Source organism: Archocentrus centrarchus, chromosome 13, assembly GCF_007364275.1.
Source record: "Archocentrus centrarchus isolate MPI-CPG fArcCen1 chromosome 13, fArcCen1, whole genome shotgun sequence".
NCBI lineage: Eukaryota > Metazoa > Chordata > Actinopteri > Cichliformes > Cichlidae > Archocentrus > Archocentrus centrarchus.
Window position 1 is genome coordinate 10,781,188 of NC_044358.1, and position 15,948 is coordinate 10,797,135.

The 15,948-nt window shown below is 42.5% G+C and overlaps 1 protein-coding gene across 1 annotated transcript; it reads right to left on the minus strand.

The window, feature by feature from the left end:
• Positions 1–972: 972 nt before the first annotated feature.
• LOC115790116 (olfactory receptor 142-like) lies at positions 973–1,920 on the minus strand. Its single transcript, XM_030743785.1, has one exon. The coding sequence runs from the start codon at positions 1,918–1,920 to the stop codon at positions 973–975; it is 948 nt and encodes a 315-aa protein (XP_030599645.1).
• Between the last annotated feature and the right edge of the window lie 14,028 nt (positions 1,921–15,948).

Here is a 15,948-nt window from a genome sequence, read left to right on the forward strand (position 1 = left end):
AATAAATATATAATGTCAAAAAGTAAAAAAAAAAAAAAAAAAAAAAAAAAGAAATACACATCATGCTCAGAGACCTTAGGGATTAAGCCCCTGGGTATGAATTAAAGTGAGCCTTGCCAGAGGCAAAACTTAAAAAAAAAAAAAAAAAAAGAAAATTCAGGTGGACGGTTTGCAGATCCATTTTAGAGACTATGATCACCGATTTAGGTGATTTTCAATGGAAAATATGTCGAGATACAAAATAGTATGAACTCATTAAGATTTTAAATTTGTGGTGTTGTTGTTAAGCATATTTTATACTTAAATTTCCCTAATCCATATTCAGTGTGTTTGTCAGTGACAGTGAGTAAAGTGCTGTGAATTGCTTTTGGTAAATGTAAAATGTGACACAGAATATAAACAAAGCTTAAAATCTTTATGATTAGTGGCCGATGTTCTGTGTATTTCTCTTTTTTCACTACTTGAACAGATATTAATTTAGTTTAAAACATTTATACAAAAACTGCTTAAAGGCTCCAGTGTTGCATTTGACTGCATAAAATGGCAGATGTTTTTATTAAGAATTATAAATTGATAAACATTCTCTTCTAAATGCATTGTTTCAGTTTCATGTTGATGTTAACAGGGAGATGCTTTCATAATATTATTTTAATATTGAGTTTTTAAAATGCACATTTCAAGGTAACTTAAGGGGTGGCTGTAGCTTAGGAGGTAGAGCAGTTCACCTACAGGACGGTCAGCGGTTTGATTCCTGGCGATTCCAGGCTGCATACCAATGTATCCTTGGGCAAGATACTGAACCCAAGTGGCTCTCCAATGCAAATGTTGGAGTGTGAACGTTAGATAATAAAAGCACTTAGCTTAGTTAATCATGGAAGTGCTTATATGAATGGGGTTAATGTAAACATGTAAACGCTTTGACTGCTCAGACAGAGTAGAAAAGCAATATATAAGAACGAGTCCATTTACCATTTAAGCTTTACTGCACCTACATGAAATTTTAGAACAGATCACATGTTTATAAACATTTCTGATTTTTGACATTTGTATTCCGTACATGATCGGATTCAAAATCGGTTGCATCATGAGAAAATACAGAGACAGGAAGATTCGCAGTGCGCTGGGTAAGCTGGTCGTATCAAATCTGCTCTGAAATATTTCAAAACAGGAACCAAAGGAAAAATTCAAGAATGACACAAGCTGAGGTGTGCAGGTAGTGATACTTTTTTGTCTCGCCTCTTTGGAGCCAGAAAAGCACACTTTCAGGATTCTCATGTAAGAGAACAGGACTGGGAAAAGAGGGACAACAAGAGAGAGAAAAGTATCAAAAACCCCATAAATATTATTCACCTTTGTATCAGAACATGCCAACTTAACAACTGGATAATTCTGACAATACAAACTGTTTAAAACATTTCCACATGGCGTCAGACGCAGGTTTAAGGACAAATTAATAATAAATTTCACTAATGAGTACACCCATACCGCAGTAATAAGAACAGCTGTATTGTTAGATGTCATTTTGGTTTTATAATGTAGAGGACAACAAATGGCAACATATCTGTCATAAGACATGACGGCTAAGTTTGAAAACTCTATATTTCCATATGTGTGCACACAGAAAATCTGCAGGAAGCACAGAGGAACAGAAACAGTGTGAACATCAGAGAGGATCTGAATCAGGAGGAATGGAAACAGCCCTGTACTACCATACAGCTCATTTACAAACAGGCTGCACAGAAACATGTACATAGGTTCATGTAAGCTTCTGTTCACACAGATAACCACAATCAGTGACGTGTTTAGAAAAACTATAACAAAGTAAAGCAGAGAAGTTATTGTGAAATAGAAATATTGTAACGTTCCAACATTCAAATAAGCTCCAAGATGGAAATAAGAGAAAGTTGTTAAATTAGACATTGCTGTTTGTTTTGTGACAAAACAGAGTCAGGATGCAAATATTAAAAGGCCTCTCTCATTGATTTACATTCAAATCAATATTAATAAGTTATCATATTGGGAAAGTAACATTATTTGTTTAGTGTAGAACTTTTACTTTAAGCTTTTGTTGCTTCACAGAACAAGGAACATCTAAATCAATATGATGACATGCAGCACCACCACCTCTTTTATATCTTTTCAGGCAGCTCCTACGTCATTAGTATTAGCAGCACCAAGGCCAGTCACAAAAGGTTTCATTGTTGACATTCCTACTATACATGACTGTAAATAATTAAAAGTAATTTTACAAGTAAACATTGTTTTGTGCATGCTGGTTTAACCTACTGATTTTTGTCCTCTGTAGTGGACATTACGTTTTCATGCACAACTTTTAATTTTTTTCAAGAAACTCAATTAAATCCTGTTGTGCTCTAAAGAGGACATCCTGGGCTTTCTATATATATATGTATATATATAATAATGAAGATGAGATGGGTGAGTATTGCACTTGGTGAATGATTATTGCATTAGATTGCACAGAGATGTGGGTATTGCGTTAGAGTGTGTGTGTGTGCGCGTGCGTGCGTGTGTGTGAGAGAGAGAGTCAGTCACCCACCTTGCTCGTTTTTTTTTTTACTTCTGGCTCCTGTCCTGTATAGCTCTGTTCAGTCATCCTTTCGCAATAAACAACCCTTTAGTTAAGTTTGCTTATGAGTCCTGCATTTTTGGGGTCTACCCTCTCCAGCCACACAGCACACCATGACAACACCAACAGATTAAAGAAAAAGAGACTGAATAAAAAAAATTTCATTAAAATATTATCCATGTTAAAACCAGGGAATTTCTCCAGACCCATCATTGTAAGCCAGGCAAGTCCCTGTGTAACTTTTATCAATATGTCATTTGCCCGACACAACTCACTTGAAGCCTTGATCTTTGTTATGGCTCGGTGAAAAGAGCTTATAAATCACTGCAGAGAGCTCCACTTGGTATGTCCAAACACTACAGTGGTTACTTGGTTCCATCATACACACTGGTCATGAGGAAACAAGCCAGATGGAACGTTAGTACTGGCTTGGTCCATTCAGCAGCTCCAGGATTGTTACAGATGCAGCCACCGAAAATTTCCGGCCGATCCGTGACGCGACCTTGGCCGGTCCTTGGCCGGTCCTTGGCCGATTCGTGGCCGAACCTCGGCCTAAACGCGATCCCCTGCTAATGACGTAGGAATTCCGGCCACTGGTGGGAACGCCCCTAAGCAGCATTTGGGGAAAATGGTGGTAATGTCTTGTTTATCCACCAGGAGGAGCAGTAATAGTGGAAGCGCATTCATTTACAGCCCGCTGTATACTGTACCAAGGATCCTCACATCATTGAACTGTAATTGTAAGCGGAACTGTCCATTAAAAACAATAGAAAGATGAGAGTAAAGCGGTCATTATAGTGGAGCAGTGAGTATTGTCTGGAGGGACGGGCTGGGCTTGAAGTTCAGCCCGGGACCTCGGACAGGCTGTGAGCGCTGCACCGCCAGCGAAACTGGGTAAAAAAATAATTAAAATAATTCTGATCACCAGCCGGTTTGGCCTGGGAATGACCTGGGAAGCCTAATCCTCTCATCAGTGTCACATTGTTCTTCCAAGTCTTCACAATGTTAAGCTTTTTGTTTGTTTATATTTTCCCTTTTATTTTATAATCAAAACTGCGACCAAAATGACTCCTTCTCAAACTAATAATACCGGCAGTCGTTATTGTATGCTGAGCTAGGGTTAGGGTTAGTAATTGCATAATAAGTGGATTATTATTTACTTCTTTGACTCTCCTCCACCTGCTTCATCAAACCTCAGCAGCAAACATATATGAAGGCAGCAGCTGACACAGTAACAGTGAGCGCAGCACACTGTGCAGTCTAAACTCTGCTCTGATTAATTATATGAATGTACAGCGAGTCAATCAGGATTGTGAAACGTCAGCTGCAGAGCCTCCATCATCAGAGCCCTGCCCGGTTCATTTTCCATTTTATAAACAATACTTTAGAGGTTTTCGTGAAGTCACACTGTGACAGTGACGTGCATTAGTGTGTGTGTGTCATCAGTGGCTATAAAAGGCCTTTTCTTAAAGGATAAAGTGGTGTTTGAGCCACAGTTACGGCGGAGCGGCGGCTCCTTGAAATGGGACGCAGCCTTCCTGCGGCAGACAGCTAGCAGCAGGAACCGGACGCGCCAGGTTAGCCTAAGAAGCTACTGAGGCATCCATGACAACCACCATAGAAACAGCCTTTTAAGACCGTTTTAAAAACATCCTCAGAGTTCAAACGAGCAAAAATATATGATTTGAAACAATTACAGCTGCAGAGCTGTGGCGGCTTCTTTAAACGTTGTTTACACAGATGATCATGAATGATACGATGTAGCTAGCAGTGTAGCTAGCAGTGAATGAGGTGACGTCATTGTGTGCGCATTTCACAGCTGTCTGTCTCAGTCTGTTGTTGTTATTATTCTAATTAACATGTGTTTACTTTCTCTGGACCATCTCAGGTCCACCGTTACAATTTCAGCCTACAAAATGATTTAAATATGAACACACACTCTAACATCAGTGCGCTTTATGAAGTCCAATCCTTAAAATAAATATTATGTTTGTAAACATTCATGTCTCTGAAATAAGTACAGATGTTCATGTTTGTCATTACCATTTTATTTGTTTAGAGAATTGTGAACTTCACATTGTGTATCTAATCAGAGTCTCAGCAACCTTCAGTCAGAGACTGAGACTGGATCACAGCTTTAACCTCTGCAGAGTCACAGACAGACACAAACCTTCCAAATCACACACAAGCAGCCCAGTCTCATCATTTTTGGATGCCTCTACTGTACACTACACTGTGATCAATATACTAAAAATTATAAATGAAAAGATAACATTCACATAAAGCTGTTTGAAAGTAAAATTTATAGGTACTTTCCAATAATATTTTTAAGGATCTCTGTCAGAGACCAGACAGAGCCATGACTCTCAAGAACCAGAGACTGAAATATGGAAAAAAAAAATCCCTATGAGAAATAAATGTGTAACAGTAAATATTTTGTCCACTGGAAAATAATCGTTTTGAAACAAAAGCTTGGGATATCATCAAACCAGAAAAATAGAACTCATTTTTTTCTGTAATAACACACCTTAGCATGTAGTAATGTGACACATTTCTAAACAACAATACATAGATTTTGTTCAATGTTTTGATTGTGGCAGTGAAAACACATGTTGCTGTGTGAGTGTGACTGGCAGCCTGTGCACTGAGACCATGAAGCCCACTTCTCTGAAGCAGCTTCTTCTTCTTCTTGGCATCAAAACAGAGGTGGGAGAAATCTACCAAAAGGAGAAAGAACATCTGAGGTGAAACCAGTCAGGACAAATGATTAAATTATATATAGTAGTTCAATACAGCCTCTCAGGTAGCTTTGTGTTGATTTCAGCTCACTGATCCTGTCTGTGGACCCGTGGTTTTTATGTTTGTAACCACTTAACTTCCATTCATCTATTTAACTCAGGGAGGAGAAATGTCAGGTTGGTGCAGCTGGTGAGTTTAGGAGGGAGGTGCGTTTGGTTCTCTGTTGTCATTATCTGAAAGATTTGGTTCACCCTGTGGCTGGGCTGTATCTGGGGTTATGTTGGACCTGTCACACTTAGCAAGTTTCCCAGGTTGGTGTTTATGGTTTAGAACTTCTAGCTCTGGAGCAGCATCTGTGGCTGTGTAGGGTCCCGTTGGTTTTTGCTGTTTCTCCAGATCTGCGTTGGAAATTAGGTTATTGATCTCAGTGCATTCCTAAACAGGCTGAACAAGGTTATATATCGTCACCCTCCTAAAAAAATGGTCAAAGACATTTTTTAAATTTTATTTTTGTCCAAATTAAATTTTCAACATTCGGTTCAGTTTTTTGTGTTTTCTGAAAAGCCTGAAAAAAATCAAGGGAGGGTGACGACATGTTTCATGGCTAAATAACATAACTGCTGCAGTCTGATAGTGACAGCAAGATCTGAAGCAGTGGGTGACGAGGAAGAGGAGGAATACAACAATTTGAAGAGATCCCTCAGTCTACAGTCAGCACAAAGGCTACATTAGTGGCTGTTTGAGTTTCCTTCCATCTGCTGTGAACCTGAAGCACGGAGAACACAAAACATCTCTTCAAAATCTGGGATCTCAATTACAAATGTGTTCTTATTAAAGGTGAAATATGTGTTGTGACCTGGCTTTTTATACACCTGGCGACCCTGGGTCATCATTGGTAACCCATCCCCTCCCCCACACCCATCCCACACACATTCCGATCTACTGGCCCCGTGTACATAACAAAAGGTGGCCTAATGAGATGTAAACTGCCATTTGGAGGCGCTTGGTAGAAAAAGGAGTAGTGTGAAAATGCTGGTAGTTCTAGTGGTCCAAGTTGTTCACCCACTCTACTCTAAGTCTCAGAGTGGGCTTGGTTTGTGGCCTGAACTTGAGTTCAAGCTTCTCCAAACTCCACTGGTGTTGCTCTGCAATAGCTGGTCCTCCATCTTCTTTCTGTAGGTGTTTTTTCCATCCCTGATTTTCCTTCTGTGATCCTTCTGCACAGCTCTCAGCTCCTCCTTATTTCCTGATCTAAAGGTTCTCTTCTTCTCCTTCAGGAGAGCCTTTGTTTCAGAGCCACAGTTATGTACAACAAGTAATACTCAAGTGAATGTTAAACATGTATTAAAAGAAAAATGATTCAGCTCAGCTCACAAGAAACTGCTGGATACTATTCTGGAAATGCCTAATGAATACAAGGCCACTGTGAGCAATGACAAACCTTTAAACATGATAATCAAAAAGTACACATTAAGTATCATTGCTCACCTTTATTTATGAGAGTGTCACTTCTCAAAATGATTGCATGCTGTCAGCTCTCATGGGTGAAGTTTGGCTTTGAGGGTTGGAGAAGAAGCTTTCCAGCACCTTTGGATTTCCAATTCAGTTCTGAAAGAGCAAAGACACAAACTACAATGATGTATGAAGCGGAAATGTTTCATTGTTGCTGCAGCACAAAACAGGTTTACAAACTGGTAGCTGATATAGCCTGAAGTATTAAAGATGAACCTCCTCTTCCACAAAAAAAAAAAAAAAGATTTAGTGGTTCTTATTGCTGTTCTCAAATCTGCTCCCTCCACTGATAAACAACAACAATGTAAAACATATTAATGAATCAGTAACAAAATTATGGTGTTGAAAGTAAGTAGCCTGATGCTTCTAGATTAGTGATTCCAAAGCAGGCTGAGTCAAAACCTGAGATGGAGACTGGGTTTGTTTAAAGCTGAGGACAGTGAATCAGTCCCTGCTCACTGACAGGATTCCCAGAGTCTGGAAGCTAATACACTGTAAGTAATACACTGTAATACACTGTAAGTTTCAGCTCATTCTCAGGTGCTGGCAGGTTTCATGGATCCTCAGGTTTGTCACAGAGGATTAAAGGCAGCCAGACTTTCAGTTTTATGTGTATAGCGCCAAATCACAACAGTCACCTCAAGGCTCTTTCCACAGAAGAGCTGAAGGCTCTGCATCCCATTCTACTCTTAAGTATCATAGGAACCACAAGTAAGCCAGCAGTCTGAAGTATAAACAGACTGCTCTTTGTTTAAATAGTGAATATAAGAAACTTGCTAATATAAGGTTTGTTTACAGTGAATATAAAGAAATCACGGGAACCTCCCCAGCAGTCTAGGCCTATAGCAGCATAACTAAGAGAGGCTTCAGGGTCACCTGATCCAGCAACTGTGTTCAGACCAGTATCATTTTATTTTACATTGTGATAACCCTGGGTCAGTTCAGTGCAGATTAAATGAAGCACTGTACTCGCAGATATTGAATATGGATGCACTGAAGCTCATCATGATATTTATTTGGAATCTGTGGCTGAAAATAATCATTTTACTTAACTAGTAAGTCCAGAAGCTCATATTTCTGTCATAACATTGTTTAAATAGTGAACGCTTTCCTACGATATCCGCTAACATTTGCACAGAAAATTTAAGCTAGCGTCTCAAAGACGGCAAAACCCGCAATAATCTCTACAAATGCATCTCAGAGTTGGGATATCAGCGCTCTCTTACACCACATTAATCTAATTTCAAGTGCTTATTGAACTCACTGCCTTAATAATATCACTATATAAACGCTGTCCATTGAAATCCTCTTACCTGAACACTGCAGCATCCGCCGGAAGTCAGCGAGCATGGCTTCTGTAGTCCTTCGTCTGTAGTCCTTCTCTGTCAGTGATCCTCCGTTAGAACGATAACTACCTTCTCGACTGACTACGAGGTGCAGACTAGGGTTTAATCCCGGGATCCGGGATTCCCGGGAAATGCGATCAGAACCATTTCCCGTTTCCCGGGAAACGTTAGACGGGAAACCGGGAAAAAAGTCGCGCGCGTCGATTTGACTTTCAGAAAGAAAAGAAAACTTCAGAATGTTAAATTTAAGGAAATATTGAGAGAAGGGTTCGTTTAATGCGAAAAGCATTTCTCTTCATTTCAGGCACGTTCAGCCTCCGTTTAAGGCTTCAGCCTTTATCAATGCTGTGGAGATGAACCGTATTGTTTTGCACCAGCAGTTGTAAAATATCTTGGTATAATTCCATGTACAATGGAGGAATATTCTAATTATATTTGTTAAGGGAGTGTTGAGGAACGATACAACACCGCATAGCTCGAGCACTCCAATGTCCAGATGTAGGTTTTATTGCGTTAATCAAGCCGACGTTGCCCCCTACTGGGCATAACAGGACATAGCTGGAAAGCTACCTCTACAATATCACAATAGGTTAAGGCCGACACAGGCTACAGAAGGCCTAATTAAAATAAATAAATAAATAAACTTTTTCCCGGGATTCCCGGGAAATGGCTCGTCATTTCCCGGGATTTGATTCATGTCATTTTCGGGAAAAATATTAAACCCTAGTGCAGACGGCCCTTGCTGGCCCATATCTACAGGCCTGAAAACCGCTAATAAAGTCAGTAATTACCTGATAACATCCGAAGCGGGTGAACTAATGCAATTAGCTGGACAGCAACGGGAATACGCATGACCGTGGTCACGGCCGATGGGGTGATGGGTACTGTAGTTCATTTATTTATTCATCGTTGGTTCATGGATTTAACACAGAGGAAAAACGGCTTCAGACCACGGAACTCACAGAAAAAATTGGACACCGAATATACAGTAGCACTAACCATAAACACGTAAATATAAATTTAGACCTAAAAAGCCCCACAAATGTCATCGTTACAACCATAAGCAGCACCCCACATTAAATGAAACAAGGAGAAATTCATGTCAAAAGGAAAAGTGGTGGTTAAGGATCGCAATTAAAGGCATAATTCAGCTTCTGAGCTTCCGGTTCAAAAGAAAAGGGGGGAAAAAAGGGGGACAGGGGCAAAAAAAAAAAAAACTATACTGCAGCTTAGAAGCCGTGCTCAGAGGCACGAACTTTATCCCACTGCCTTTCAGGCAGAATAGAAGTCGTGCCGAGTAACACGAAAAAAAGAGGGAATTCGTGTTCATGAGCACGAATCAATAGATTAAATTTCGTGACTACTGCACGAACTGCCGTGAGACCGGGTTGGCTCAGCTCAGCACCGCTTCTTTTTTTAACCTACTGTATTTATTTACTTATTTAGTTAAAAGATGAAGTGAAACAAAGGAATCTTTTGGTGATTCGCAATGGAAATGTGTGAAAGGTCACACTGACAAAAATTTTAGGCATCTATTTTAGGTTTTCAAAACTTGATACTTCACCAAAACTTTTTTGAATCACAGAACTCAACGTTTTTGTTAAGAAGGCGCCACCTTTTGGTGACAGTCTACATTTGGGGGAAAGGGGTGTGTTCATGCTGGAAAGTAGATACGCCCAGGAGAAGGAGGGGGACTTCCAGCCCGACGACAGCCAGACGTCGACCAGCTGGGAGCTGGACTTCAGCTGGCCGACGTCTGGCTGGATGCGGCAACATTAGGTGGCTGCATCTGTACAGCCTCACAGACTGGGACATTTTAACAAGTTCTTGCAAAGTTTTGGATACACTCAGAGACTGTATCTGCCTACATTAAGTTCTGTAAAGAGTTAATTATCCCTCAAACAATAAGCCATGGGTCACCAAATCTCTCAAGAGGGTCATTAACCTACAAAATATTAAACCCAGTACAAAAAAAAAATTACAAAAGCAAGAGGAAAGGGAAATTAAAATTGCCAAGAAAGATTATAAGGACAAAGTTGAGTGCATGCTCTCAGCCTGCTTGGGAAGGGGTGAAGTCCATTATTGGTTTGAAATCAAATAAGTGTCTGGTTTCCCTCAGTGGCAAAACTAATTTAATTCAGCTTTCAGCTGAATTAAATCATTTTTATAGTCGTTTTAATGTCAATGATTTTAGAGATGAGCTGGAAATTTTTAGGAATTATGTTTTTCTAATGATAATTCAGATTTTAGCTAGCTTATAAGGTAAACAGGAACATAGTTTCAAAACCTTTTCGTGACATAAAAGAAAGACGAGTCCCGGGGCCTATTCCAGAAAGCAGTTGTTGAGTTGAAAGTTGAGTTGGTCAACTCTGAGATTAGCAACTCCTATTCCAGAACAGCTGATCAGAGTTAGTTCAATCAACTCTGAGTATGATGACTCTGTCCTCTCTTTGGTGAGCCATGGAGACTCTGACCATGGCCCGGTGGTTGATGATGTCATGCAGTGTTGTAAATTTTCCTTCCTTGATATTAATGTCAGGAAAGTTAAGCAGATGATTATAAATTTTAGTAAAAATCCAGTCTTCCTTTCTGCTGTAACCATCAACAACCAATTAGTTGAGGTGGTAGATCACCATAAGTACCTTGGAATGCTTATCGATGATAAACATGTTTGAGCCACAGGTTGATGCTGTGTGCAAGACAACCCATCAGAGATTGCATTTTTATCATAAGTTCTGGAATTTTAATGTTAACCATACTTTTATCATAAAGTTTTATAGACTCTGTTTTTAACTTTTCCTTTTATGTGTTGTATGGGCTTTTAAATTTGAGCTTCAAACACCAAAATGTCATGTCATGAGACATATAATTCTATTTAACAACTATGACCCCATTTGGTATTCATGAAATCAGCAATTACTTGGTTCCAATGCATCTGTAAATATTTCAGTGGGTGTCAGACCATCTAAAATATGAAGTTAAATTTAAACGTCAGTTGTTTTATTCAGAAAATCCACTCCCTTTCAAGTGGTTTCATTGATTTAAGGCTGACTTGCCACTTCCAATATGGCGGACTAGCCAGGGTATCGCAGTCACACGGTCCATCTCACTCTGTTTCTGTAAACTGCTCAGGTATCAACAGTGAATGTCTGTTTTCTCTCCATCTCTTTTTATTATTACCTGATCACTGCTAGCGCCCGCAGATGAAGACGAGGCGAAATCTCCAACACGGACTTAAAATGCTGTGCAAATCTGTCAAGATCATATTTTTTCCTCTGAGATTCGAGTCGTGTATTCACATACGCTGCTTGTATCGGTGAAGCATGTTATCTTTCAAAACCAATCACATACATATAGAATATCGACGATGCGTTAAAGACATTTCCAGTTCCCAGTCCCTGAATGCAATAGATGGGACTATGTTGTTCAGCCACTGTGTTGAGCTGTCAGTCATAATTCCATACCCCTGTCATGTGAGGCTCCGCCCCCACGCCAAAACAAGGCCAAAAGTTTGAAATAAAAAAAAAATCTGAAACTGCAAAAAAAAAAAATCTCAAAGCGCAAAAAAAAAAAAACCCTGAAAGTAGTTTTGAATTTTTTTTTTCCAGTTTTTCAGTTGCAAAACTTTTTTTTCCTGTTTAAAATTTTTTTTCGTGTTCAAAATCATTTTTCAGTTTCAAATTTTTTTTTGAACAAACATTATAGCCCCAATTTAGCTCCATAATAAGGAAGCATTTTTTTCTAACAGTTTGCTCTTTGTATATTGATAATGGACTCGAAAATATTGTGTGTTCATGCATGACATGCTCAGTTTTACATAAATGCAGCTTAGCAGCTGAGACATACTGGAATAGGGTGAAAATTCTGCAATAATCCCATTTAAAGTTCATTATTGCACGGTGGCGCGGTGGTTAGCACTGCTGCCTCACAGTTAGAATACCATGTGGAAGGCCTGGGTTCAATTCCACCTTGGCCCAGGCCCCTCCCTCCCTTTCTCTCTTTCTCTCTGTGGAGTTTGCATGTTGGTTTCCTCCCACAGTCCAAAGACATGCACTTACTGGGATTAGGGTAATTGGAAACTCTAAATTGCCCATAGGTGTGAATTAGAGCATGTCTCTCTGTGTTGGCCCTGCAACAAGCTGGCAACCTGTACAGGGTGTACGCTGCCTCTCACCCTGTGTTAGCTGGGATAGGCTCCAGCCCCCCCGTGACCCTGAACAGGATAAGCAGAAGTGAATGGATGGATGGATGGATTTCTTAAGTTGATATTTGTTTAAGTTGTCTGTGAGGGCGGGCACGAGAGGCAGGAGGAGTTTAGTATTAACGTCTCAAACTAATCAACAGGCTGTCCTATTCAACCCAGTAGAAGTAGTAGCCTACTTGGGGCACACGGGTGTACAGAGCTGAGAAGAGATTTAGAAGTTTGTGACAATCAAAATTAAATCAGAGGGGGCTGGCTAGGTTTATAGTCAACCTGCTAAACAGGGTGAGGAATGGGGCATAGCTTCAACCTTCGGCCATGTGTGGGGCCCATACCATTGGCAACAAAGCACCACTGTTTGGCTGCTCCCACTGCTCCCACCCAGACTTTGTGTTGATGGAGGAAGTCAGGTGTCCCCAAGTTGAGCAAGAGGTCATCAGGGGGCCTGACAACTCGAACCTTCTGGCTGACAGATCAGAAGGCCATCAAGTGATAGAGTGTGAGGATGCACCTGAGCAAAGGAGGGGCAAGACACCTAATAGTGACATGGAGACTAACTCCATGGCCTATTCCCCAGCATCAGGGTGTTTCAGTTGCCCTGAGGAGGAAGGGGATCACGGCCTGTACCTGCTCTGAGAGGCAGGAAGGAGGGGAGGGGAGTGGGGGTGGCCCTTTATACATCCAAGCTTAGAGAAGGGATGGATGAGTAGGAAGTCATCGAGGACGTTGGAGGGGTTTGTGTGTCCCAGTGATCCCAGGAGCTATGTTGCCCGGGGGCTTGTCCTCCTGGTAGGGTCTCCCATGGCAAACTGGTCCTGGGTGAGGGTCCAGACAAAAAGCGGTTCAGAAGACCCCTACGTCTGCAACAATGAGGGAACAGTTTACCCTGCCCGGGATAGGGTTACTGGGGCCCGACCCTAGAGCCAGGCCTGGGGAGGGAGCTCGAGGGAGAGCATCTGGTGGCCGGGCATTAGCCCGTGGTGCCCAGCCCGGCGCAGCCCCAAGAGGTTACATGGGCCTGCCCTCCTGTAGGCCCACCAATCCCCGGCTATTGAGACTGGCTATTGGGACCCAGAATGTCACCTTTCTGGTGGGGAAAGAACCTGAGCTATTGTGTGAGGTTGAGAGATACCAGCTAGATATAGTTGGGCTCACCTCAAGGCGTGGCCTGGGCTGTGGAACCAGTCTCCTGGAGAGCGGCTGGACTCTGTTCCAGTCTGGAGTTGCCCTCGGTGAGAGGCGGTGAGCTGGGGTGGGTATCCCCACAGCTTGCTGCCTGTAATTTGGAGTTTTCACTGGTGGAGAAGAGGGTAGTTTCCCTGCGCCTTCTGGCTGGGGAATGGGTCCTGACTGTTGTTTGCGCTTATGTGCCGAATGAAAGTTCATCCACCCCTTTTGGAGTCGATGGGCAGGGTGCTGGCAAGTGCTCCATCCGGTAACTCCATAGTCTAGCTGGGAGACTTCAACGCTCACGTGGGCAATGATAGTGAGACCTGGAGGGGCGTGATTGGGAGGAACGGCCTGGCCGATCTGAACCTGAATTTTGTTTTGTTATTGGACTTCTGTGCAAACCACAGTTTGTTATGGACAAACACCATGTTCAAACAAAAGGATGTCCATAAGTGCACATGGCACCAGGACACCCTAGGTCACAGGTCGATGATCAGTTTTGTAATTGTATCACCAAATCTGCAGCTGTATGTTCTGGACACTCGGGTGAAGAGAGGAGCTGACCTGTCAACTGATGACCACCTGGTAGTGAGTTGGATCAGGTGGCAGGGGAAGATGCTGGACAGACCTGGCGCACCTAAACATATTGTGAGGGTTTGCTGGGAACAGCTGGCAGAAGCCCCAGTCCGGGAGATAGGTCACTGAGGTGGTTAAACAACTCCTTGGTGGCAAGGCCCATGGGGTGGATGAGATTCACCCTGAGTTCCTGAAGGATCTGGATGTTGTAGGGCTGTCTTGGTTGACACGCCTCTGCAACATCGCGTGGAGGTCTGAGGCAGTGCCATTGGATTGGCAGACTGGGGCGGTGGTCCCCATCTTTAAGAAGGGAGACCGGAGGGTGTGCTCCAACTTTCGGGGGATCACACTCCTCAGCCTCCCCGGTAAGGTCTATGCCAGGGTGCTGGAAAGGAGGGTCCACCCGTTAGTTGAACCTCGGATCCAGGAGGAACAATGCGGTTTTCTTCCTGGTCGTGGAACGCTGGACCAGCTCTTTATCCTCCCGAGAATATTCGAGTTTGCATGGGAGTTTGCCCAACCAGTCTACATGTGCTTTGTGGACTTGGAGAAGGCATTTGACCGTGTCCCTGTGGGAGTATGGGGTGTCTGGCCTTGAGGGCCATTCGGTCTCTGTACAACTGCAGTGAGAGCTTTTTCCGTATAGCCGGTAATAATTCGGACTCGTTTCCTGTGGGTGTTGGACTCAGGGCTGCTCTTTGTCACCAATTCTGTTCATAATTTCCATGGACAGAATTTCTAGGCGTAGCCAGGTGGCGGAAGGCTTCTTCCTTGGTGGCCTCAGAGTCTCGTCTCTGCTCATTGCAGATAATGTGGTCCTGTTGGCTTTATCAGGTGGCGCTGTCACTTGGTGTTGGCTCTCACTGCGGTATTGTATCACTTCCTGTTCCTGTTTCGGAGCACAGTGTTTTGCTGTCTGTTAGCTGTTATATCTGTATAACTCGATTTATCTGGATAATAACATATTTTAGTGTAATCTTCACCTACTTTAAATAGCATACTCTTTGCTGAATCACCTGTATTCACATTACTCACTTTATTTGTTTTTAGAAATTCGCTAGCTTAGCTCAGCTAGTAGCTTAGCCCTTAGCCGACTCACTACCAGCATGGCTTCTTCTCCTGTCTCTCCTGCACTTTCCTGCTCTGGGTGTCACATGTTTAGTTACTCCTCGGCCTCCTTTAGCAGTAACGGTACTTGTAATAAATGTAGTCTGTTTGTAGCTCTGGAGGCCAGGCTTTCTGAATTGGAGACTCGGCTCCGCACCCTGGAAAATCCTACATCTAGCCAGGCCCCTGTAGCGGGTGCGGACCATGGTAGCTTAGCCGCCGTTAGCTCCCCCCCAGCAGATCCCGAGCAGCAGGGAAAACAGGCCAGCTGGGTGACGGTGAGGAGGAAGCGTAGTCCTAAGCAGAAGCCCCGGGTACACCACCAACCTGTTCACGTCTCTAACCGTTTTTCTCCACTCGGCGACACACCCGCCGAGGAACAATCTCTGGTTATTGGTGACTCTGTTTTGAGAAACGTGAAGCTAGAGACACCGGCGACCATAGTCAAATGTCTTCCAGGGGCCAGAGCAGGCGACATTCATGGAAATTTGAAACTGCTGGCTAAGGCTAATCGTAGATTTGGTAAGATCGTTATTCACGTCGGCAGTAATGACACCTGGTTACGCCAATCGGAGGTCACTAAAATTAATATTGACTCGGTGTGTAACTTTGCAAAAACGATGTCGGACTCTGTAGTTTTCTCTGGGCCCCTCCCCAATCAGACCAGGAGCGACATATTTAGCCGCATGTCTGAGTGGTGTCCAAAAAAT